We start from the raw sequence: 27,897 nt of genomic DNA, 5'->3' as shown, positions 1-27,897 counted from the left end.
ATGAATGGACGAAAACTTCAAACACACTTCAATGGGTTGACCTAGAAAACAACTTTATGGATTCCCCTCTTTACACCTACCTTTGGCTCCACAATGACACCCAACACTTGGGAAGATTGAACAAACATCCAACAATTACTACTACGTTGCACGTTTGGTTCAAGTTGAGAGCGAAGACAAATATTTTGCCTTTCCCCTCACCTATCTATCCTCTAACTCTAAACCCTCACTTCCACCACGGAACTTCAGGGAAACAACTTGGCCTTCGATACGAAGACCCTTTCTTGAAATTGAGTGATGCAATAAAGGGAGATAAACTGAAATCTTTAAAAGATCTAACCTCATTAGATACTCACACAGGGGTCCAAATCTTGTTCCACAACCAGTTGAAACACTTTATCAAAACCCAATCACTACTTCCAAAAGGAAATAGACCTCTTACTAAATTTGAGCATCTATGCACAACACATCCGCCAAAATTAAAAACTCTCTCCTCCCTACACTCAATACTCAGAGATGCCTGTCCACAATCCCCTTCAAACTTCACTCTAAAGTGGACAGACGAATTACAAATCAACTTAACCACACAACAATGGAGAAACGTTTTTATCTCGATACACAAATCTTCCATTTCAGCCTATGCACAAGAATGCAACTTTAAACGACTAACCCGTTGGCACAACACGCCCTCTAAACTCAACAGATTCTATCACACATCGCCAGATTTATGCTGGAGATGTAATAATTCAAATGCCCATCACGCACACATCTGGTGGCAATGCCCAATGATACACAAATTTTGGAAGAGGATTCACATTATCATACAACTGATTTTTCATAAAACTTTTCCCTGCGCCCCTGACCACTACATCTTTCTCCTACCCCCCCCAGGAGCTCACGAAACAAGAGACAGCATTGTTTCGCCACCTTGCTATGGCGGCATCCCAGCTAATACCTAAATATTGGAAACAATCTAAACCACCTCCAATTCGAGAATGGATACTGAGAGTAGATGATATTAAACTAATGGAAGAAATTACCATGGCTAAACAAGGGAGATATGCTAAATTGAAGTCCATCTGGGATCTTTGGAATGAATACACATACCGCAAGTCACCCCTGTCACAGCAACTTACTTCTCCATGAATCATTGTCTACAACGAGCGTATACACTTTTAGAATAGGTCAAGTTAGGGGGGGGCGTGGCTAACCGCCGAGCAAGATGGACGTCTGAATCTCTGCTCCGGCACGAGGGCTCCGCTAAATAACGATATTCAATGAGCTGAAACCTATAATTTGATCAAAAACTGATGGCATCAACTAAAGCGAGGAAGGCTGCACTCAAGGCAGAAAAACTGAACTTTTTCGGACACAAAACCGCCTCTACAGCAGAGACTATGCGGACGGCGGAACACGAGGGCGCGGAGGACACCACTCCCAGCCCGACACCGACAAGGCCGGAGAATCCTAAGTCTGTGGACTACTTAACGCAGAGCAAATTCGAGCAAGCTATGGAAGCAATGGCAACAAGATTGATCTCCACATGGCAGACGACGGCTGACCAGATAAAGAAGGAGGTGAGGGACCTCACTACCAGAACATCCGTAGTTGAAAAACAATGCCAGGAGCTAGCCTCCACACAATCCGAAGTTTCGCAGCACCTCCAGGAGTTAAGCTGCAAAATGGAAATAATTGAAATGCGCATGGCGGACCACGAGGATAGAGCTCGAAGAAACAATCTAAGGCTCCGGGGAGTGCCCGAGTCAGTCCTCCCAGACGATCTGCAAGCACATGCACGAGGCCTCATGAAGGCCTATGCCCCAGATATTCCTGCGGACATGCTCCTGATAGACAGAATACACAGGGTGGCGAAACCTAAAAATTTACCCGACTCAATCCCACGCGATGTCCTTCTGCGAGCTCACTACTTCCACATTAAGGAGCTGATCCTCCGTTCCTATCGCAGCAGGGACGCTCCGCACGAAGATTTCCCAACGGTGCGCCTCATGGCGGATATCTCATCGGCTACTCTACGCCGGAGAAAAGACTACACCCAGACCACCACTATACTCCGCAACAAAGGAATACGCTACAGGTGGGGCTTCCCCACGAAACTGATCCTGTCAAGACAAGGGAAAACGTTTGCCATATCATCCCCGGAGGAAGGCACGCAACTCATGGAAAAGTGGGGTCTACTGAGGGAACCTCCTGAGGACACCCTTTCCACCGACCGCAGTCTCCACAGACCAACAAACATGAACTGACATAATTATCAGGAGGCGCTGAAGGCGCTTACCGCAAGTATCATTGACTAACCATAAGTGTTTCTTTGCAAATAGGTTGCTATTTAAATGTATATGCATACTGTTTTTATGCCACGTATATAGCATGTCCTCCCTACTAATGTGCACTTGCCGCTGGCCGGGTGCCCCTGCGAGCATCCGAAGCCCATCAGACTCTCATGGGTTAGGCCCGGCTGCTGCAGGGGGGCCGGCTAGGCAGTATACTGACGAAAGATTGAGCTGCCCACCCCAGACTATCCCCTAGACCCGAGGTAACTGTATTGCAAACTACCGCTGTAAGTAGGGTGTGCGGAGGCATATAAAGAGGGGAATGCCAAGCTTAGAAATCTAAGACAGACTATATCTGCTTTATAAGTACTGCGAAAGGCACACTCTTATCGCTAAAACACCTAGCTTACTCACTAATCACAATAACAGAAGCCCGGGGCTCAGTAAAGAGGTTCCAAATGGAGGATGCCTACGCACCGTTTACCATACCATATTGACAGGCATGTACCTCGCCCTCAGCTACAACGCTACACCCTTGGGCACGGGAAGATCAATGGCCATATGCTCTCACCACCCCATGATGCCAAGGGAGACCCGCAGGTCAGCAGGCCGTCACTAGGGTTTGGGAAGCTGGGTGTACTTGCGACACTCAAAAGAATAGGACATGCACAATTTAGATTAACCTATAATGTTGAAGGACATATTGCTGTTTATTTACCACCTCGCAAGGTTATTTACTGTTATTTTCTAATGTTATTATGTTATACTATCAGGTTTATATTATCATTTTATTACACATGGTTTCAGCTCCGCATCAAAACACATACTGGAGCCCGTTAGCCACGTACTTGGAAGCTCTAGCTCCTTAACCCCACGGCGCGAGTAGCGTGCCAGACCGTACGGTCTCTGTAAATAGTACCCGTGTTACTTTAACACCCCAACCCCGCCCACACCACCACCACCAGTACCCCCTCATCATCACAGTCACCCGCAAGAGCCAGTCAACACTACTGAACTTACAGACAAAACCCTCACACGCCACAATAAATACCACCAAAAAAGATAATCTACTCACATAATACCAAAGGCCTCAACACACCACATAAACGACGTATGCTACTAGATGATATAACAAGACTCAAAGCAGATGTGGTTTGCGTCCAAGAAACGCACTTCGTAACAAATAGGGTCCCTAACTTCGCCCGCAGAGACTACCCTACGCAATACCATGCAACTCACACCTCTAAATCCAGAGGAGTTTCTATACTATTCCATAACTCACTAACAGTAGAAACTCTACGAATTAAGAAGGATGCCCAAGGACGATACCTTATCTTACACTGTAGAATCAATGACCACCCATACATCCTAGCATGCTTGTACAGCCCCAACGACCACCAACGCAACTTTCTCCACAAGGTCCTCAATAAACTACCAAATGACACGAACGACCCCCAAATCCTATGTGGGGACTACAACCACACGATGGATACCCGTTTGGACTCGACAACCCCAAGCACTTCGGACAAACACTTTAAACTAGGCCCGAACAATAAGGCATTTGCAAAACTCATCCATGAAAACAGTTTATATGATGTCTGGAGAACAAAACACCCTACGGACAGGAACTACACATTCTTCTCACAAGTGCACAAAACATACTCAAGAATAGATCATATACTAACCTCTGGCAACCTGCTTCCCCGTATAGAAGATTGCTCTATAGGCAACATAGTATGGTCTGACCATGCCCCACTGACAATGACACTAAACAACAATTACCTGCACCGAGGAAAGCCACCATGGCGCCTCAATGAATCCCTCCTCCTTGACAAAGACTTCACAGCATCGATGACGTCTGAGTTAGAAGACTTCTTCGAGACCAATGACAACGCAGAGGCCTCCATATTCTCAATATGGCAGGCCCATAAAACAGTCATGAGAGGCCATTTCATCAGTCGGGCATCGCACCTAAAACGTAAACGTGAAAAGGAACACTTGGAACTACTAAGGAAACTGAGAGATACCACTTCTGCACACATGCTGAATCCTACTGAGGCTCAAGCTAAAGAAATAGTGGCCATCACCAACCAAATCAACACATTGACATTCCAAAAAACGTCCCATACCATAGCAAAACTGAAATTGAGAACGTACACACAAGGCAACAGGGCAGGGAAACTTTTAGCCAACCTACTTAAAAAACAACAGACTAACTCTAAAATACCACATCTGATCACAACCGCAGGAGACAAAATACATAACCCGCAAGACATCAATGACTGTATGGCAGACTACTACCACTCCCTCTACAATCTTAAACTAGACCCCAACTTGCATCAACCGACTCTCAGGGAAATAGAGGACTTTCTCCAAACGGTAGAACTCCCAACACTTTCCACCACCCAAAAAGACGACATACAACACCAGATTACTATACAAGAAATCATAGACACTATCACCTCACTACCATCAGGGAAATCCCCTGGCCCAGACGGAATGACCAATGCCTATTACAAGCAATTCGCACCAATATTAGCTCCTTACCTGCAAAAGGTTTACCATCACGCCATACAAGTAGGGCAACTACCACAAGAGATGCTGATGGCCCATGTTGCCACTCTTCCCAAGCCAGGGAAACCCCCGACCAGGAGCCAAAACCTCCGCCCTATCTCCCTACTAAATACGGACATTAAAATTATAGCAAAGATCTTCTCCAACAGGCTAGCACAAATAATACCCTCACTAATTCGGGAGGACCAGGTGGGGTTTGTCGGGGGCAGACAGGGAACAGACGGCACTAGGAAAACCCTAGACTTGCTCTATGCGATACAAGAGAGCAGAAACCCTAGTGTCTTGCTGTCCCTTGATGCGGAAAAAGCCTTCGATGGGCTCCACTGGCCCTTCCTGAATGCGGTACTTCGAAAATTCGAATTCCCACCACAGTTCCTAGCCACCATTCAAGCACTATACTCCACACCAACAGCCAGGGTAGTCAATGGTGGGTTTGCCTCAAAACCATTTACCATTTCCAACGGATCTAGACAGGGTTGCCCACTCTCCCCACTACTATACATACTGGCGCTTGAACCCCTCACACAACTAATCAGAAACGACCCGAATATACATGGGATAAAATCCAAAGGCCAAGAATACAAGATGTCACTTTTTGCGGATGACATCCTGCTCACATTGGAGCAGCCGCACATATCTTTACCCAACTTTCACAACATCCTATCCCGCTTCAGTGCATGTTCATACTACAAGCTAAATGTCTCCAAAACCCTAGCTCTAGGCATTCATATCCCGAAACCAGCCCTAACGGCTCTTCAGGAGAACTTTAAATATGACTGGAGACATGACCATGTTAAATTCCTTGGAATTTACTTCACCCCATCGACCAATACCCTATTCAAAGCAAACTATACCAAACTACACAAAGAAATTAAGGCTCTGCTGCACAGTTGGAAGGGGAAATATATATCGTGGACAGGCAGGATAGCCTCTGTTAAAATGGTGATCATGCCAAAAATCCAATACTTATTCCGCTCGCTCCCACTCAAACTCAACAAAACCTACTTAAAGGACCTGCAACGCAGTATAAACAGGTATATATGGGACTACAAGAAGCCAAGAGTGGCTATGACCACGATGTACAAGCCCCATGATCAGGGCGGAATGGGCCTACCGGATATAGAGAAATACTACAGAGCAGCCAACATGACCCCACTTATTGCAGCGTCACACCGACAAATCCCCCTGACTTGGGAGGAAATGGAGAGACATCATGCCAAAGGGATCTCCCTTCCAGCACTAGCATGGCTCCCGAACAGCCTCAGACCGAAACCGTCAGACTTATTACCTCCCACCAAACTAACACTCTCAGTGTGGGATGATTATTGCCGAAAGAAGGGGATAACACTACCCTTTTCAACAGCAACCCCGATTGAAACAATACGGCAACTGATTCCGGACTTTAATCACAAACTCTGGCAGAGACATGGCATATACACACTATCACAAATACTACAAGGAAACCACCTTAAACCCCTCTCAGATCTCTGCGAAGAATACAAGTTAACCAATACAGCGATCTTCTCCTATATCCAGATGCAATCATGGATCAATCTCAACAGGCCACAACATATCACAACACCAACGGACCCACATTGGGCCAAATTAGTACAAATATGCACTAACGCCAAGCCGGCAACGAAACTCATCTCACAGATCTATGCCTCCACAACCTCCGAAACTCCGGTGGCTCAGACCTCCTTCCAAAAATCATGGGAAAGGGACATTGGTCGTAAATTCACACAAGACCAATGGAGAACCATATTTCACGCTAACAAAAAACTTACCCTGTGCACAACACACATGGAACTCTCCCGCAAAATACTATATAGATGGTACCTAGTCCCAACAATACTCAAACACAGCTACCCGAAGGCGAAAGATGTATGCTGGCGATGTCAAAAAGACCGAGGTACCTTTCTGCATATCTGGTGGCACTGCCCGTCATTGCTGCAATTTTGGACACAAGTCCTAGAATTAATAACGAACTGTACCAAACTACGTGTCTCCCTCACGCCAGAAACATTCCTACTATTACTATTACCTCCAACGCAGCATATACACACTAAATATCTATTATACCACATCTGTATAGCGGCCCTTGCCACTATTAGTAGACATTGGAAACAATCTAAAGCCCCAACGATCACCCAATGCATCACAGCAGTGGAAACATCCAAAACGTATGAAATAATGGCACGAAAATCCAGCAGAACGAATCCCTATTGGATTGAAGCATGGAATCTATGGGACCGAAACAAACCACCAGACCCTCATTGAAACACTGGCGACAGAACCCTCTCAAATGAAAAGTCTCCCCGATAGGAAGCGACCTAGCAATGCACATACTGGCTCGTACACACACACACACAACACGCACGCATCACACCCACATAGCACCTACACTGAGACTACACACACTGATATGACCAAACAAGCTCTGTAACCACACACCCACCGAATCCACACGCTTCATACTTAACTCCCTCACAACCCGACCTTCTGAACCCTACATGTCCACCACCGATAATGAAGACTGCCCTACACCCATAATCCACACCAGCCCGAACCACAAAGAAGACACAGCACACACAGAAACAGGGATGGCTTACTTTACTAAGAAATTACTTACGACCAATGATAGCCCTAGCACGAACTAATAGACAATATACGTAAACATCTGGGCAGGAAATCCCCTTTATGGGGAAAAGTTGAACATGGATATGTGAATAACCTCCCTTGTCTCCCTCTTGCCTTCTGTACCCTCCTACCCTTATGTATAACTTTATTGAAATAATGAGTATGAATATACACTGAACCCCATCCCATCTTGCCTTCTGTATCCCTTACCCTTGACCACAAAATAAAAATTGTCAAATTCAAAAAAAGAATAGGTCAAGTTAGAGATGAAAAATTCGAAAAGCCATAACTACCTATAAACTAGACCTGCCTATAAGGAATAATTGCAACACTTTACCCTTACCTTTATACCCCCCCATCACCCATCTTCCAACCACTGAGTCTTGGTTCGCCAACCCTTAGTAGAAACTTATTTCTTGCACAAGAAGCGAATCAACATCTACCATGAGACGTTCTACTTAAATCGCTTAATGTTTCTTTCTTTTTTACTACTTACAGTTATAGTATTGACTTTTGAAATGTTACAATATGTACAAAGATATACAAAGATATCGAAAGAAAAAAAAATTAGACAAATACAAAATCCACACATTTTGAAAATGATACTTAAATTCTGAACAGTTATCTCCTCACCCCATACCAATCGATGTATTTGTTATTCTGTAAAAATGTTGTACTGTATAAGATTGTGAAATACCGAAGTTGTAATCTCGCTTTACCATTGTATATGAACAACTTTGTATAAAGAATAAAATGAAAAAATAAAATTAAACAAAAAAAAAAGAGGGGGCGCGTGCCCGGCAGCCGACCAAGATGGCAGTGTGAACCCGGAGCTCCTCGTGGCACCCGCACCGAAACCGCACCAACCAGCTCATCCCGCTCGCAGCACACACCAAATGGGACGCACAAAGAAGCTTACCGACACGGGAGGCACCCCGAGGCCCGCGGGTCCCGGAGGGGACCACACAATCAGGTCCTACATGCACCACGCTACCGGCGCGCAATCCCCGCAGCCGGAAATGGAGGCCGCAAACCAAGCGCCGGACTCCACTCCATCCACCCCGGCCAGGCGCTCACCAGCCTTATCTGCTGCCTCAGAACCCCAGATGCAGCAGGAGGAGGGATGGAGGGAGATACTGCCCAACCTCCTAATGAAAACGGACATTGAGGCCCTCTCAGACCGCCTGGTCCGGGTGGTACGTGAGGAGGTGGCCCAACTCCGGGCAGATATGGCTAACATGGAGGCCCGCATGTCCGTGGCGGAGGCAGAGACAAAGGCCCTCTGGACAGACTTGGAGCACACCAACACGACCGTCACGGGCCAAGAAGCAGACATGGCGTACCTGACCACGTGGGTGGACGACCTGGACAACCGCGACCGCAGGCTGAACTTACGCGTCCACGGGGTGAGAGAAGGAGGCCCGGCGGAGAATATCCCTGACATCCTGAGGCAACTATTCGCACAGGTACTGGGGGTTCAGCAGATGCCCAGAATAGGCCTAGTAAGGGCACACAGGGCCCTAAGACCCATGCCGGCCCCAGAAGACCAGCCCAGGGACATCATTTGCTGCCTAGTTAATTACCAGCTAAAGGAGGAAATACTGCGCACAGCACGCCGCATGGGAACCATACGCCTAGAGGGGCAAAGCATATCCATCTACCAAGACCTGTCCCGCTATACACTACAAGCAAGACGAGCTTTACGCCCTGTGACCTCGGCGCTACAACAAGCGGGAATTCCGTACCGCTGGGGCTACCCATTTTCCCTGACCGCCAGACAGGGCCCGGATCAACTAACACTGAGAAAAGCAGAAGAAGTCCCAAGCTTTCTACGCACCTCCCGCCAATACAGGTACCCGATTGGCTAACAAGGTCATTCCTCCAGCAACCACCAGGACTGCAGCAACCACGCAGACAGGATCAAAACCCTCAAGGACCCCAGCACCAACGCCGCCGCGACTGGAACCCAGGCGAGGCGTGAGCAGTAAACAGACCATCAAACAACCAGGGGGGGACTCAAGGGCGGCAGAGAGAACACACCGAACTGTGAGTACCAACTATAGACGCACACACAAGTATAAGCTAGAAAGATTGGGGTGGGAAAGGGTAACCGGGAGGTCTGAGGGGACTACCGCATAATACCACACGCAACTTTGAACTAGAAGGGAGGAAACTGGACTATTGGGGAGGGGAATGGGAACACGGGTCGGGCCAGGCCAAGGGGCCGGAGAGGTTATGGACGAACTCACACCTGACGCCCAAGCTCTACGGAACCGCATGGCACACAGGAAGGTCACAGAATGCACGCACAAATGAAGCCACACTAGGGGCGGGAGGGAGGGTCAGGGGAAAAGGGCAGGGAGGGAAGGGCACGGGCTCCGCGAGCACAAAGTGCGAACACAGACGGCAGTAAGCACACAGATGGAGGGGGGTGGAAGGAGGGCAGGGGGAAGAAAGGGGGGAAAGGGGAGACAGAGAGAGCACGAAAGAGGCAAGGAGGGGGGGGAGGAAGGGAAGGTATGGAGGAGGGAGGGAAGGGATCACTACAACCCTAATGCTAGCCCTGGGGCGCCCCAGGAATGGCGAGAGGGGAATGGGAGACCACAGGCAACAAGAGCAGATGAGGGGAGACAAAACAAACTACAAAGCAGTTAAGGAGTTATAACTTATGCATGCTTGCTATTTGCGATATATCTGATGTCTAAGATGCCACACGCACACTGCACCCGCCATGCACACACAGCGCCTCAATGCCCACAGACGCGGCACCAGCAGGCCCCTTGACTAGCGCTCCCACACACTCGATAGACGGACCTACTGCATGATACGATACAGAGACTCCCTAAGACGCAGCAAAGGCAAAAACCGCCCCACCACGACCCCAGGTCTCAAAATATCAGTATTAGAGACGCTAAACGAAGTACGCTATAGTACCCCCCCAAGGCAGACCCGAGTGACCAGCCGCCCCATGACCCCGACAAACCGATGAGAACAACCAAACCACCACGGCACACGACCGACCACCAAAAATTATGCAAGGCCCACGAATCATGGCCCCCCCCCCCGGCAGGACCGCGCCCGAGCATAGGCTGACAGGGCGACCACCCCACCAGAACACCAAAAGGCAGCTCAGAAAACAGCACCACCACGCACTAACGTACACCAAACGACCCATCCACGCACCACACCGAGAGAACGAGTGGATGCACCGATCACATAGCCACTAAAGAGACGGGAATCCACACACCAAACCATACTCCAAAACACAAACACCCCTACGGACTCGGTAGGGAAAGCTCAGGCACACGGCTAGACTCCCCCGCAGGACCAGGACACATGGCCCCCTTCGCAGGAAGGGACGCACACACCCTAAAGACGACTAGGTCCCTCCGACAGGCCGGACACTCAGTCGCACCGACGGGTTAACTGTCCATTACCCTTCACGGACACTGACCCCCAAAGGCAGTCCACACGCACACGCATCTACACGACGCATCCCGCACAAACACCCGTGTGCCCACCTCCCTCTGCCCCCATCCTCAGCCAAATCCACCGGTCCCCCTGGGCCGCCCGCGAGATGCCGGCCCCGGGGCCAAACGGATTCGCGCGTTAAGACCTGACTATCGTCTCGTACAACGTGCACGGACTGAACATCAGGGAAAAACGAACGAGACTATTACGAGACCTCAAACACTACAAGGCGTCAATAGCCTTCCTGCAAGAAACCCACTTTCAAGAGGGTAGAGCACCAGCCCTGAAATACCGCAATTTCCATGTGGGATACTTCAGTAACAACCCAGACAAGCGCACGCAAGGTGTCGGCATTCTTTTCTCCAGACGTATCCCATGTTTTCACCAAAGGCACAATCCTGGACCAAACATACACATTCGCCAATGTGTATGCCCCGAACACTAAGCAACACCAATTTCTCGGACGCGCACTGAACACGCTGATGAAATTCACAGAAGGTACACTAATAATTGGCGGAGACCTAAATCTGGCATTACACCCGGACCAAGATTCCTCGTCCCCACAAAGCGCAACCCCACACAACAGATATGCGAATACCCTGCGCCTCCTCCATCACCACCAATTGGCAGACTGCTGGCGGGCGTTGCACCCAACAGACCGTGACTATACTTTCTACTCCGGGACCCACGCAACATACACGAGGCTCGACTACTTCCTCACACCGCACCCGAACCTGACTCTGCTCACCGCCGCAGAGATCCTACCGATGACATGGTCAGACCACTGCCCAATCCGCATGCGGCTGAAATCACAGCTGTTCAGACCCAAACAAATGTCGTGGCGGCTGAACGAATCGCTGCTTTCCGACACGACAGTGGTAGATAAAATCAGTGACTCCATACGAACATACTTTGCGGAAAACGAAACCGACGACGTGACGCCACTGACAAGTTGGGAGGCACACAAAACTGTGATCCGAGGCCAGATCATAGCACTCAGCGCATCACGCAAAAAGACGGCGATACAAGAGATAACCGACCTCGGCCGAGACATAGCAACCCTAGAGGCGCGACATAAACGCACCTTGGACGCGACAATATATAGGGACCTGATAACCAAACGTGATCAACTCACCATACATCTCAACCGCTCGATACAACGCTCATACCAACACTTCAAACACATGATACATGAACACGGGGACAAATGCGGGAGACTACTTGCAAACCTCCTCAAACAGCGCAGGACCCAACTCTACATCCCGAAAATCAAGGACGCCAGACAGCAACTCGGACACAGGCCGGACCACATATCCGCAACATTCCGAGCATACTACCAGAACCTGTATAACCTCTGCCAAACAGCCCCAGGAGCTCCACGACCAAACATCACTGAAAATATCAGGGACTACCGCGAACGTGCCCGACATAGGCGACATAGCACGGGAAGCGTTAGAAGCACCCATAACACCAGAGGACATAGCATATGCCATCAAGAGGGCGAAAACCGGCAGAGCTCCAGGACCGGACAGCCTTCCCCTCCAATATTACAAAACATTTACGCAGGTAACGACACCGAAACTCCTGGTGGCACTTAATTCTATCCAAGAAGGAGCCACACCGACGGCCCAATTCACCTCGGCCAACATCACCCTACTCCCGAAGGAAGGGAAGGACCCAACACTGTGCCCCAGCTACCGCCCGATATCTGTGTTAAACATGGACCTCAAGCTTCTCGCAAGCATCCTCGCGACCAGACTGGCGCCACTGCTCCCCGCGTCAATCCACCCAGACCAAACGGGATTCATCCCAGGCATGGAAGTGAGGGACAACACCATCAGAGCCCTGAATATCATAGCCCACGCCAAGACGCTAAAGACGCCGGTACTACTCCTGTCTACAGACGCAGAAAAAGCGTTTGACAGAGTGGACTGGGACATGATGTTCGCAACACTGAGACAGTTCGGCGTCGGGGCGAAGTTCCTCACCTGGGTGATGGCGCTCTACAATGACCCGTCAGCAAGGCTCAGGATCAACGGCGCACTATGGGACCCGTTCCACATCCTCAACGGAACCAGGCAAGGATGCCCGCTCTCACCCTTACTGTTTGCTATGACGCTGGAGCCCTTTCTTAATAAGATCAGACAGAACGCGGACATACAAGGAATAGAGATCGGAAACACGCACCACAAAATCATGGCGTACGCGGACGACCTGTTGTTTGTATTCACGAACCTAGAGACCTCCCTCAGGGCAATACAGACAGAATTCGAACTATATGGCCGACTTTCGAATCTCCAAATCAATCACTCGAAGTCAGAGATCCTAAACCTAACGGTCAACCACGCATTGAAAACAACGATCCAGACACAACACCCATACCGCTGGTGCGACCACAGAATGAGGTACCTGGGGGTCTGGCTCACACCCAACCCAGCAGACCTATACGCCCAAAACTACCTCCCAATGTTGAGAAAAGCAACGGAGGAACTGCACAAATGGAGCTCCTACTATATATCATGGCTAGGACGGGTGAACGCGGTCAAGATGACGCTGCTTCCCAAGCTACTGTTCATATTCCAAACAGTCCCGATAACAACTCCACCATCATTTTTTATGGCACTGAAAACGGAAGTTCGCAAATTTATATGAAAAGGCAGGTCCCCCCGGATAGCACATGCCCAACTAATCCTACCCAAACTACGTGGGGGATTGGCAATGCCGGACTTTGAGAAATACCACCACGCGGCACACCTCACGAGAATCATCAGTTGGACGGTGGCAAGCGGCATGAAACTGTGGACCCAACTAGAATCAGACACGACCAACTGCGACCTCAGGACACTACCTTGGATCCCAAAAGCCACATACAAACACAAACACATCACCAACCCATTCGTGGCGGCCACCATGCAAGTCTGGCACAGACAGGGCACGAAACAGTACCTGACGACAGACCCCGGCCCACTCCTCCCCCTGAGAGGCAACCCAGACTTCCCGGCAGGGGACATGGGCCCAACTCCGCACCGAATAGGACACAAGCCAATCATCCGCATAAAGGACATCCTCCGGAACCCCTTCGACATCCGACCACTACATGAACTATTCCCAGACAGACCACTTACCTTCGCACACACACTCCAGAGAGCGCAAATGACACAATACGCCCGATCCATCCCCCAGAAACCATCCCTCCTGAGGGAACCAACCACGTTCGAACACCTCTGTTTGCAAGACCAAGAACCACCACGAGCCATATCACAGATTTACCTGACCCTAATCACGAGCAGATACCTACTGGCACCCCCATGCATCAGACAATGGGAGGAGGACCTAGACGAGCCCATGACAGAGGCAGACTGGGACACGATCATCACCTTGATACAGAAGACACCGGGCTCAGCACGCCTACAGGAAAATTCCTACAAGATCCTCACTCGGTGGTACCTGACACCATCAATGCTCCACGCAAGGAACCCAGAGGTGCCAGACACCTGCTGGAGATGCGAGGAGGCAGTAGGCACATTCAAGCACATTTGGTGGTCGTGCCCCAAGATCCGTCCATACTGGGAGACGATTGGGAAGACTATACACGAAGTAACGGATGAATTACTACCAGAGACCCCAGCTGCCTTCCTCCTACACAAAACCACCATGCCAACACAGGCATACATCAGATCCATCATCCCCAGACTGCTCAACGCGGCCAAGGCAACCATTCCCATCTACTGGAAACAAACAACTACGCCCCCTCTGAAACGATGGGTAGCAGAAGTGGAAGCGACGCGAACATTCGAAGACGTAAAAGCCGTCACCACGCGACAGAGACCGATACACACAACGCTGGTTCTACTGGCTACGCCACACCACGTCCGACCCCTTCCAAAGCCGCCTTGTGGCAGACACCCCCGAGAGGAACGAGCAAGAAAGCGGCAGGCCAGAGCGGGGAGCCGAGAGACCCGGGGGCTGAGCGGAACGGAGCGGCAACGGGGGACTGGATAACAGGCCACCAATCCGCAACCCCCTCACATACCTTCTCGGGACACGGCCACACAAACCTACACTCGAAATATTAACTCAGACACAAAAGATAGCCACATAACCAGGCGACGAGAAAGGAGACACATAATACGACAATGAACAACCACATGCTGAGGGGACACGAGCAAGACATACCAACCACACACAACACAGATACCTGAGAATTTACCGAGGGGCTACAGCGGCCAAAAATAGACAGAACAAGACGGAACAACGCAACACACATAACCCACATTACCGCCTAGAACACAGGAGGCACGGGCCACATAACCAAACCCACTAGAAAGTTAGGATGCACACGAGATAGCAACAGACCCGGCACAACACATGACAACAAGCAGGGAAATAAGACGGGACAGGGGGAACCACGTCCGAGACACGCGGGAAAGACGCCGTCAGAACGATAACAAACCAGACGCCCGAAACGCACCAAGCAGTCATACCACACACCCGTACAACACTGAACCACACACAGCCCTAAGAACATGTTAAGCGCACGCGGCGCAGACAGACTCCACTATAGATACCAGGAATACACACACCACCCACCGAACGACACCCACACACAACTCAAACCAAACACAGCACACAAACTATGATCACTAACAAGGATGCAATTGACATGCCCAAACAACCTCTGCGCAGGCACCAATACGTCACCTCTGCTGCTAGGTGAAATGAACCTCTGCGCAGGCAATAAAACGCTATGATAGATGTATTGAGAAACACGCCTCTGCGCAGGCAACTAAACGCTATGTTAGATGCAGGGTATGAAACGCTCCCGCGCAGACAACTGACTGCTTTGATTAATACAATGAGGAACACACCTTCACACAGGCGATCGACTGCAATGTGTACATGCAACCGTAAACCACATCCACGACAAGACACGGATAATAATACTCGCAACACAATTACATTAGTCACAGATAACCATCCACGGGATAGCTATGCGAAATGTCAAAAGCATGGCACTTTCATTATCCACCTAGGTAACGTACCTAAACGACACAAGCCTTTACATGCTCCTTAATGTACCATTGCATTTTCACAAGGGCCAATTCAGAACCACCCTATACTGTTGTATGCAATACACAATTATTGTTTTTCTTCTAGACATGTATGTTGAAAAGTTAATTCAGAATACTGTGGTTAAGTGTTAGATTAATGCTTAGACAAAGGCACCCCTGCAAAGTTTATGTACGATAAAATGACCTGATTGATTCGCCTCTGCGCAGGTGATAATTTACAACTGTTATTCTATACTGATGCTTAAGCCTCTGCGCAGGCGACTGTTCGCTTTCATGAAACTCGGTTTGATGTAAGAAAACCTGACATGATACCAATAAACATTTAAAACAAAACAAACAAACAAAAAAATTATTCACTTCTTAACACTGAAAAAAGTAAATAAAAGTATAAGTTTGCAATAGTGGACCTCTGGACCCCTTGAAGATCATAAAGGCTTGGTGCAAAGTCCCATGTGTGTGTGTAGGTGGAGGCTAAAATAAAAGGTTAATATAGAGGGCAGGAGACACAGATTGATCCTCTCCACTCTCCTACTGCTATTGCATGGTCGGAGCATCTTTATAAATGTAACGTGTGCAACATTTCCCAAGACCCTGGTTCGAACGCTTAATTCTCAGCTTACCCCAACCTTTGCCTCAAGCTATTATTAAGAATTTGGTCTTCCCTAATCATTGCAAGAAAATGAAAATACATATACAAATACACATGTGTAATACATGTTCACACTTCAGTCAACCCCGATTCTGTACTGAACAGACTGCAATGTGCCTACAACTTTTGCTCATTGGGACTTCAGTTTGACGGTCATGTACCCTAATTGTATCCAGTGGGCAGTAAATATAGAAGTAAACAGCCCCGGCGCATATTGTAATATTATATTATTATTATTATTATATTCTTCACCCCCAAACACAGAGTGAAGGGAGAAAGGGTCTATTTCTTGAGTTCCCTTAATTATAAGAGTCATTATTTATTCATCTGACTCTGCATAATATGAGAGAGAAGCCAGGACCCACTGATTTCCAGCTCAGCTAATTAGGTTTTTTGGTTTTTTTTGTGATCCCTGTTTCTATCCTTTTGCTCCTCACTCCTGATATTTTAATTGGTAAAGAAAAATGTCCCACAATCATTTCCATGGCATTTGGTTCTCCACCTATAGGCTAAGAAAAAAACTGTGCAGCAGGGGGTGGGGTGGAGCTGAGATAGTGCCGACCAGGAATTGGGAGATATGTGGAATAAATGCTAGTGTCTGTGGAGACAGCAGGCTTTACAGGACTATCAGTGTATAATGGTTATGGGGCAAAGCTGTCCCCTGGAGGATCGAAAGCCCAATGCTGGTTACATTGGTTGTGTGGTGTTAGCGATGGGACGAAGAGCAAAGTGAAGGAGTCAGATGCTTGACAAATAAGGTGTCCTTGCTACACTAATCCATTAAATGATATCATTGCCCCACTGGATACAGATCCTTCTAAACCTAGTACTTTCTAGAAGAAGTTTTTTCCCCAGGTTTGTATGATTAAAGGTGCTGCATGGCATTGATTTATTCATTGATTTCTTTTTCCCAGGCTCTGGAGTGGAGGATCCAGTGGGGGAAGTATCCATACAGATTGACCTGTTCACACATCCAGGAACGGGCGAGCAGAAGGTCACTGTAAAAGGTACAATGATCAAGCCTCTACAGAAATGCTGGAGTAGCAGCTGCCAAACAATTACTAAACAGAGTTAATTTAATATATTTAAAAATGTCTTTACTTTTTCGCTTTATTTGATAACCATTTAAAAATGGATGCACTTGGTTGACAACAATCAATGATTAGCTATACTATGGTGTTCAAGAATTGTCTATCGTCTTATTAGCTGAAACCAGACATGGTCTTTTGGTGCCGTTGTATAATTAAACACTGGGGTAACAACCTTGAGTGAATCTAAAGTCTTACCATTCTTAATCCATGAGCTGTCAATGATGGGGTTCAACTAATTTTGAATAATACATTTAAAAAAAAGCTAGACTGATAACAGAAATTTGTAGAAAGAAACAGTTCCACGAAATTGTGTGACAACTTGCCAAGGGGTTCAGTAGTTGATAAGGAATCCTCACAGACTGAACAAGATGATAGGAGATCTTGCAGCAGAACAGCACCCCCGTTACAATCATGACCTTCCGCAGAACCTGAAGGTGAGAACAGGGCACTGATAGGACAGGGGCTTTTAAAAGTAAAAGGATACCAGGCAGCGGAATCCAAGAGGGAATAGACTTGAAGTGTGGTCAGGAGGACCAAAAGACAAAGCAGGCAGCGAGTTAGCAAAGTCTTGATCCAAGAAGATATCGGAAAGCCATTTTGAAATCAAGAAGGAATTTTTCCTAGTTTGTTGCAAAATTGGAAGTGCTTCAAACTGTTTTTTTTGCCTTCTTTTGGATCAACAGCAGAAACATATGTTAGGAAGGCTGAACTAGATGGACGCAAGTCTCTTTTCAGCTATGTAACTATGTATGTAACCAGGAAATAAATAGCAGGAGGGCAAGTCTGGAAACTGGTAGATCAGAAAGCCGTCAGGAATCAGGAAAAAATGATTCCTCTAATATGAGATATCTGTTCAAAGAAACATGTTAAGGCCTTTTATTATTTTCATATATATTTCTAAATTATATTTTCAATACTATTTCATATAATTTAAACCGAGAATAAAGTTATTACTAGACTTATTGTGATTGTGTTTAATTTCACTTGTTTTCTGTTTACCTGTCAGTGGTGGCTGCAAATGATTTAAAGTGGCAAACAACTGGGATGTTCCGGCCTTTTGTGGAGGTTACTATCATTGGACCTCACCTGAGTGACAAGAAGAGAAAGTTTACTACCAAGTCTAAGAGTAACAACTGGGCCCCAAAGTACAATGAGACATTCCACTTGTAAGTATAGTGCATTGTGTATTAAGAGCACATGATCTGTTTGGCCCATGTTTATCACAGGGACTCTGAGCCAGCGCGTTTCACTTGATACAGACAAATCAATGATTTATTATTTCAAAGATTGGTGTGCTGCTTGCCCAATGAAAAATGGAGATTGTTTGGTCTTAAGGAGAATATTCTCAATGTAAAATATATATATTTTTTTTAAAGCAAATGATAAAGTTATCAAAAAAAATATTTATTTTAGCACTGTAAAGTAAAAGGAGCACTATAGACACCAAAAACAACCATAGCTTAATGGTGTTTTGATGTTTAGATCTTGCCCCTGCAGTTTCACTGCTCAATTCTCTGCCATTTGTCAGGGCTTACCTTAGTTGGGAGTCCGGTATGCAGAGACATATGCTCACCCTTGCAAATAAACACAGACCAAGGTGACCAGATAAGGAACCACCTGGCCTGTGAGTCTGTGCACGAGGGCTGTGCAGGAGATTGCTCCAAATCGCAGTACAGGCAGGAGAATTGTCGAAGATAAGCCAAACGTCAGAGGGTGCCATAAGTCAGGATAAACGAGGGTAAGCCAAAGTCAGAGGATGCCAGAGGCCAGGAGCCGACTGGAGAATACTGGATCACGAACACAAACACAGGAACCAGAGTCAATGAACTGCCCTCAGGAAGAGGCATTGTCTTATACCTGGCTAATTTGGCATCAGCTTCAGGTAGGCTGAGATTGATAGGAACAGCCCCAGGTAAAATCCAGCCCACAGTGCTGGAGACAAGGCAAGGATAAACATGATACAGAAATAAGAACTGATGTCTGGCCCAGAGGAAAGATAGCAAGACTATGGCACAGAAGGACCACAGTTCACGCCTGGCCGTCTGGATAGCACGGTGCAAATCATGACACCATTTAGGAGTTAAATTACTTTGTTTATACAACTTTAGTCACACCTCCCTGCATGTGACTTACACAGCCTCCATGAAAGGATTCTTTAGTAGCAGGAAAACAAACCCGTAATCCTACAGTGCCCCGGCTCCCGCGCAGCTGAATCCAGTGCTGATGTTCCTCGGTGCTGGGTCAAGCTCCTTCCCCGCCGGCTGACGTCAATGGCAATGGCTGCACTCACATTAGGATTTCCCCATAGGAAAACAATGAAGTTGCTTAGCGTGAGGACTAAAGGTCCTTTTCAATTCTGGTAGACAGCCACTAGAGGAGGAGTTAACCCTTCAAGGTAATTATTGCAGTTTCTCAGAAAAGGGTTAAGGGACATGGGACTGCAATGAGCTGAAATGGTCTGGGTGCCTACAATGTCCCTTTAAGCTAAAGTAGTTTTGATGCCAGCCTATAGTGTCACTTTGGCCTTGCATGTTATTTTTTCTCCCTCTAAATTAATTGTTGTAGTGTAAGCTTTAAATCCAGAAACATTTGGACTTCAAGAATGGTATGTTGGTTAGAGCTAAATATTAGCATTCTTATAATTCCAGAGTCTTCACTGCAAGAGGCATCTAGTTTTGTTTGAATAGTATATGAATAGTCACTCTAGCAATCTACGCTCATATTTTAGACCTGCCTTTCTCACTATACACATCACAGTAGCTTTCTGAAAGGATAAAAAAATTACATGGCAAATCTGTATAAAAAGTGTATCTGAGGCGGGCGGGGCCTGACAAGCATGGCGGACGGCAGCACTATGCAGGAGCTCCCTAACAATCTACCTTCCCGAGCGTCTTACCGGGACTCCTGCCGTCCACAAACCGCACCAAACAGGGACTTAATCAATGAGAAAGACGGGCGGAGCGTTCCGATACCGAAAACCGGAATGCCGCCCGACCAAGACGAGACAGCGAGGCTGCGGCCTGGTGACGGCTCCGGGCGGGAGAGACAGCCGTTCTCCCGTCCCCTGCCTGAACCTCCAGCAGGAATACAAAGAGTCCTGTCCCCCCTGCCCCCCCCCCCCCCCCTCTGGGCCGGGGGGGATATCCCGGTCCATAAACTCTGGTCACACAGACCAGCAAGGAAAACATGCAACACAGCCACAAGACATGGCGGGGCAACAGACCCACAAGGTACAGTTAAAATGGCCACCCAGCCTTGATCTACAAAACGGAGCAGTCGCTCTAAAGCACTCATATCCCCTATGGAAGTGTTTGACCAGCTATGTGCAGGCCTGAGGAAAGCCCTGCAAAGCCGACAAGCTGACCTAACGGTGGCCTCGTGGATAAGACCAGCGGCGAGACGCAAATATTATAAGCAGGTGCCCCGAGCATCTAAGATGGCTGTCAGGCAAATCAGATACCAGAGGGCCCTGAGAAACACACGCTCCCACCCGCACACAAGCAACACAGGGACCCTAAAGCAAGACACGCACACGAAAAAAGCTTCTGACCTCGATCCCGGCTACCAGCGCAGCACCAAGCACCTCTCCCCGACCAATGCTGCAACACAAGCGGATAAGAGGCTGCACATCATGAAGAGACTTACTGGAGCAGACCCATGTAACAGAAACACAGAGCCCTCCGGCCATAATGAGCCTGCAACACTCCGCAGCCGCGCTACAGCACCCGGCCCATGGGGATCCAGCAAGAGAGAGGTTTCGCGGGGAGACATCACCGGAGATCAGCTTAACAGCCACCATACCAGCGACACCCTCCACGCTTCGGGCGTCGGATAAACAACCAGGACTTACCTACAGTAATCGTGAGCTCCATGTTGCGCAGTATATGGAACCACGAGATGCAATGCTTTACACATGTAATAGTAGTTAAACCCTTACCATATTGTAAATACGTTTGAATGCTAGAATTATAACACACTAAAACGTGATACTGCATGAAACACACTGTCTTCGCTCGCACGCAAATAGATGAAGCACTGTTAATCTGCCTAGCACACTCTAAACGCATTGACCTAGCTAAGACTGCTCATAAATATGCTAACCTCATAATCTGTCTAGCACATACTATAACATAACACGTTTTCTTCCACAACTACCACAGACAGTAAGGAAAGCTCACACTCTATCACTGTCTACCCACTGTCTATATCTTCCCCCCAAACACAAAAATGTGCTGCCTATCTATATGCCACGTTATGTTTAATATGTCTGTTATTATACCGCTTGTGACTGCTATTGTGGCTGACTAAGCTACTGTTATACCATGCACAACAGAAAATAAAGAATTAAAAAAAAGTGTATCTGAGTTTATTTGTGATGTCTAAGCTAAGAGCTCTTTTGCTTCCTTGGACAGTGAGAGCCCAAGAGTCATACACATATGAGAATACTCACTGCTCCTGCTCGCTTAGCCTCCTAGTCTTACTCCGAGGATTTACAGCCAGCTAGCTGGAAAGAGGTGTCTTGTGATTTACTGCATCCTCTGTGCAGACACATCATTGACCAGGGTTCACTTGTGTCTCTAATGGAAGGTGGTGAGAATTCTGTACCTATGGAGTCCCAAACCTCCATTCAGAGATCTCCTATCATCTTGTTCAGTCTGTGAGGATTAATACCCGCTCTACATTGTGTGTAGGGTATATGGACGGCTTGTCTACCCTTCAGGGTCCCAGTGCCTCTAGATCAGGTCCTTTGGTCACATGCTTTGAGAATTTGGTTGGCCTCTCTGGGTGGGTTGGATCTGCTTCTGCTAATTGGTTAAAACTTCAGCTTTCTAGACGTATATATTAAGGCTGCAATTGCTGCCTTAGTTATCACTATGCCTTATGTACCAAATGCTCATGGCTATTTCCCGCTGAGTGTGTGCTCAGTTCCAAAATAGGGATTTTGTTGTTTACTTGCTGAGCTTTAAGTGTGACCAGTTTTCAGAGCTGGACACCAGCTTTAAGGTGAAACACATGCACATTCTTCTCTTGAAGGTGCCACTCACTCTTAAGGTGAATAATGATCCACCAATTGCAGGAGGGATTGTAGGTGCTGGAGTCACTCCTTAAATTGCTGTAGTGGCACCCCAGCATTTTCCTGTCTCTAAGGTTCTTATAGCACCCATGCAAAAGTAGTGATACAAACCAGGAAGTATTTTGATTCTTTCCACTAAATTTGTAAAGATGATTCTTCTCACTAATGAAACAGTGACTCTTTGAGCAGAAAGGGCAAGTGATATTGGGCAAGTGATATTGGTCAAGTAGATTACTTTTCCTTTTGACTATAGTGCATGATCCAAGGATGCCACATACAAAAACTGTGGGGAGGTTCCTAAGACGCTCATCTCAGGCCTTGTGCACTATTGTGCTCCCTTGTCTGTATGGCCAATCTGTTGGTGGTCATGTCCTTGTGGTGAGATTTGTTCCTCATTGAGGCCAAAGGTGCACTGGCATGAGACACTTTGGATCGATTCAGCTTACTGAAACTGGCATATGCATTCCTGTACGATGAACAAAAGCAAAAAGAGTAAGGTTACCTGTGCACGATGCCAAATCCCTATCCACATTTACTTAGCTTTTTAGTATCACTCCAGTGACTGCTACTGTCGTGACCTTACACTTTAATGGCCATTGGAGTGTTACTAAAAACATCCTGTTATTTAAATGTACATAGGGATTTGGTATAGTGCACAGAAAACCTTTTATTTCTTTTTTTTACTTATGTTTTATGTAAATGGGCTGATGAATGCTTTAGTCATTAAGAGCAGTGGGAGGTTGAGGTTGTTCACCTTGAGCATAATTGCAGTACAAACGTTGTGGCTTAAGTTCTATTTGGTCAACTTAAGCTGCAAATTGTGCCTCATGGCACTGCACTTTCAGTGCAAGGTTCTTTTTGGCAGCCAAAAGGCCACCAGCTTGAGATTTCCTGAATTGGCCAATTTCCCATATATTGGTGACCAAGGCATGTTCATGGTTAGTTGTTATAACAGACAGCAGCCTGACAAGTTAGGGGGTTGTCTAGGAGTCACAAAGAGCTCTGGAGATGTAGTCACCTCAGGAAGTAAGGCTTCCAATCATACTTAGAGAGATTTTCCTAAGCTGCTGCTATAGGAGAGGTCTACGAGATGCCCCAGTAAAAGGAAGCCCATAATGCGATCCTGTTGTTGATTTACATTCCTAGTGAAAATATTTGGGAAATGGCCGACATCAGTTTGCCATCCTTTTCACCTGGGAGAATGGAACCTCCATTCAGAGATCTCCTATCATCTTGTTCATGCTTGGGTTATTCCAATATGTTATTGATTGTCCCGGTGTGCTAACAGACTTTTTTTTTTTTTTTCCTATTTAGCACCATATTCACATTATGTGCAATCCTATTCACATTATGTGCAATTTTCACTGAATAGCCCTAACAGTTGAGCGCTTGCTATATCTTCTTTTTTTTAATGTATCTTTCCCAGACGGACCTATGTGGACCTTATGACCTTTTGTTTGAATGCCCAGCTCCCATTGTATTGCACCAGGAGCATTGACCTGTGTACAGCCATGGTAGACACTAACTTTGCCTTTGCTTTAGTTACCTCAAGTGGTGGATATAATTTGTCAGGAATCCCTACAAGTGCTTCAAGCATACATTTTAAGGTGGCCTTATGTCTTGCATGGCTTGGCTATAGGCTTTAGGATCCAAATATGTCACTAGTAAGGAACCCCAGGTAGTGAGAGTCCATGAGGCCCCAACATTCATTGTGCACAGTGCTTGGTTTTTGCTTCAAATGCCCTACGTGTTTCTTCTTGTTGCTTCTTCCTGTTTTGTCATCTTCTTCTTGGCTATAGGTATAATTGAGTATTCTAGATGATGTCCTAGAGAGGGAGATGCATGTCAGAGCATTGCATTATGGGTGTTTCTACCTATTCTGGTTGGGTGGGAGCACTTCCCATATGTTATGAGTTGTGGGATCTTGTCATTGAGAAGAAAATGTATTTTTAAGTTAAGGCACCATTTTTATTTATTAATTGGGCTGTTACAAACATAATATATAGCCACTACATTTAAAAGTAGCTATTCATCTACAACATTAAATCCAAACATACAATCATTGAAATATGATTAATTATACTTGGAGCTTACTCCCTCTAGTGGTGAAATGCGTGGATTACAAGTAGGTGTACTTTTGGTGATATATTTGCATGTGCTCAACAGAAATATATGTAGACTTATCTCCTACTTTTCCACCTGCCTCCAAATCTTATGATTAGCCTTCTAGATCATCAATATTACTTAAATGTCTATTTCTTCATGCTAGTATATACCACCTTTGTCATTTTCTGCATGTTCCTAAATGGCCAAATACACTATTTATGAAGGTTCACATCGCTGTATGTTCACCCATGGGGAAAACATTGTATATATAATGCAGGAATGTTATATTTATGGTGAATGTCTCACACTTTACTTTAGCCCAAATAGCTTTAACCCCTTTAGGACCTAGATTTGGCAAATCTCTTTTAGGCATTTCATTGCCATTCATTGGCCTTAAGGGAGTGATTAAAAAAAAAGATACCAAAAACTGCCTAGAATGGTATTAATGGCATTATTGAACATTCTCCATAATCCCTTCTTCTCTCAATGCATGTTTATTCTCTCTCTTCCTCCAGTATTTTGGGAAATGAGGACGGCCCGGAGTGCTACGAGCTGCAGGTCTGTGTAAAAGATTACTGCTTTGCCCGGGAGGACCATGTGTTGGGAATAGCCGTGATCCAGCTCCGTGACATCGCAGATAAAGGCAGCTGTGCTTGTTGGTGTCCTCTGGGACGGCGCATCCACATGGACGACACAGGCCTGACTGTGTTACGGATCCTTTCCCAAAGGACAAATGATGAGGTTGCTCGGGAATTTGTTAAACTCAAATCAGAGACCCGCTCAACGGAGGAAGGAAGCTGAATGCTAGGCACTCCGTAATTAGTCCCCTCATTAAGGCATGAAGCCACGTGCCAATTTAAAGAGATGTCATATGGGGCTTTAAATGCCCAATAAGGTGAATTGGAAACCTGAATTATTTATTTCAGATTTTAAAGACGTGTGTACCATTGTATTAAAGCAAAGGATTTTCAACTTGTAAATACCTTATTTATAAGGGAGATGGTTCTGCACTGGAGATAGCTCCCACGGTTTGGGACACTGTGAATCTGTCCATAAAAGGACTGTTTCTTGGGATGACTCTGGGAGACCATCCTGCTCTCTTTCCTGGATCTTGTTTTGTGCTATATTGTGAAATGAGCTGTCACCTACTGGATATTGTGATATTTATGTGACTGTTAGGAAAATAAACCAGAACTGTTCCAGCTGAGGTACACAATCAGGGACAGCAGCCACGAAGAAGACAAGGAGTCCACGGCAGATACAGGCAGCTCATTTACTGTGCAGACTGTGACACTACTCTCACACTTAACCTCTTCAGCTACAGAATGGTGTGCTACGCCTCTCTTTGCATTCTGCAGCTTTAAACTGTTAAACATGGATGGACAGCATACAGCCCCTAGTTGAAGGCCTACAGCTCCCATTGATGCTTCATTAGGATGTCAGGGGAGTTGTGGTTCCACAGCTGGAAGGCTGCATTTTGACCACCCTCTTTTAGACCTTAAAAAGCACAATATGTAACTTATTAAATATATAAACTCTCCATTATAATGTTTAATGGTAATAAGTCTTTTAATAGGTGATTTGTCGTTTTAACAAGAGATCGCATCATAATCGCTTTTGCAGCATGGGACTTGCAGATATATCACAAAACGAACTCTGTTATTGTTGCTGCATTGTAAAATTGCACAAAGAACATTTTCCCTGCATGCTAATCGCCTCAGACTGAGAGAATGATACGGCAAGCAGCGTTCGTTAATACGCTAACCGTACAAAACCATCACCTTCTGGTTTTTAGAAAGAAAGGATAACAGGTGACAGAAATAACCACAGGTAACCCAGTCCAAGGTGTAAAACTGCACATATTAGTTACTAATGCCAGTATAAACGAAAAGGAGGGTGTATCCGCTCCATGTGCCATAACGTGCGCAAATGTTGCTTTCTGTGTGAGTTGTTTAGTGCTGTCTAATCCATTTGTGTTACTGGAGAACTTTCACCACTGGAAAGATATATATTTTAATTTTTGCACTACAGAGGGCTTATTTCTGCACTTATATTGCAGTCAGAATCCCAGCGAATGACTAGAACAATTTTGTTTGTATGATTAACTCTGAGCCAATTAATAACTCCACCTCTCCTCGCCTCGACATTGTATGTAATCCTCAACAGTGCCACTGGTCTCCCCGTCCCCCTTGAACTGTCCTAGAACTTGTCACCTTAATGTGAGACCTGTATGGGTCACTGTAACCCTCTCTTTTGGTAATGATATTTAACAACGATGGCCTAGGCAGCCCAGATGTTTTTGAACTGCATTTCAAGTCTGCCTTTATGCAGATGAGAATTGAGGGAAATGTTCACAAACATCTAAGATGCCACGACTATTCATCACTTACACGAAACCTGTCTGAATGTCCATGCTGGCATCCTGTGGATGGTAATCTGACATCTTTACCTCCATGATTGACCCCTATTCTGGGTGTCCGACAGTCGTGCCCTAGGGTAGGATTTGAATGATCACTCATAAAAGACAAATGTACAATATATATGAGAAAATAATTTATCTTTTAGATTTTTATGGTATGTGCCATTGGTTAACCCTTAATAAACTTTAAACCGTCTGTGTGTGTTTTCTGATATTAATCTTTTAGGGCAGTTCTTTTGTATGAATGGTTAAGTTTGGTGTTTACTGGAACCAGGGGCGGACTGACAGCCTTCTGGGCCCCTGGGCAAAATCCCCTATAGGGCCCTTTATGTTTCAAATAAGTGTGCATTTTTTTAATTTGTATATGGTGTGAGGGTATGTGTATGAAGGCATGTTTGTATCTTAGTGTTAAAATAATTGCAAACACTGTTGTACTTTGTCCGCGTCAATGCATGTGCTGTTTTGTATATATATATATACTTCCAGTATGGTGTAAATGCACAAGCAGTT

General features: G+C 46.4%; 1 protein-coding gene across 8 annotated transcripts in view; it reads left to right on the top strand.

The window, feature by feature from the left end:
• Positions 1-27,583, top strand: part of UNC13B (unc-13 homolog B) — a 463,085-nt gene extending 435,502 nt beyond the window's left edge. For all 8 annotated transcript variants that reach the window (XM_063453773.1, XM_063453772.1, XM_063453770.1 and 5 more), the window contains 3 exons: positions 17,612-17,704; positions 18,795-18,954; positions 25,484-27,583. In XM_063453773.1, the coding sequence (XP_063309843.1) occupies positions 17,612-17,704; positions 18,795-18,954; positions 25,484-25,769 (539 nt within the window). In that variant the 3' untranslated portion in view covers positions 25,770-27,583. The remainder of the gene's footprint in view (positions 1-17,611; positions 17,705-18,794; positions 18,955-25,483) is intronic.
• Positions 27,584-27,897: the final 314 nt, after the last annotated feature.

This window comes from Pelobates fuscus, chromosome 5 (assembly GCF_036172605.1).
Source record: "Pelobates fuscus isolate aPelFus1 chromosome 5, aPelFus1.pri, whole genome shotgun sequence".
Taxonomy (NCBI): domain Eukaryota; kingdom Metazoa; phylum Chordata; class Amphibia; order Anura; family Pelobatidae; genus Pelobates; species Pelobates fuscus.
The sequence above is the reverse complement of the archived record's forward strand: the minus strand, read 5'-3'. Positions and strand labels throughout refer to the sequence as shown.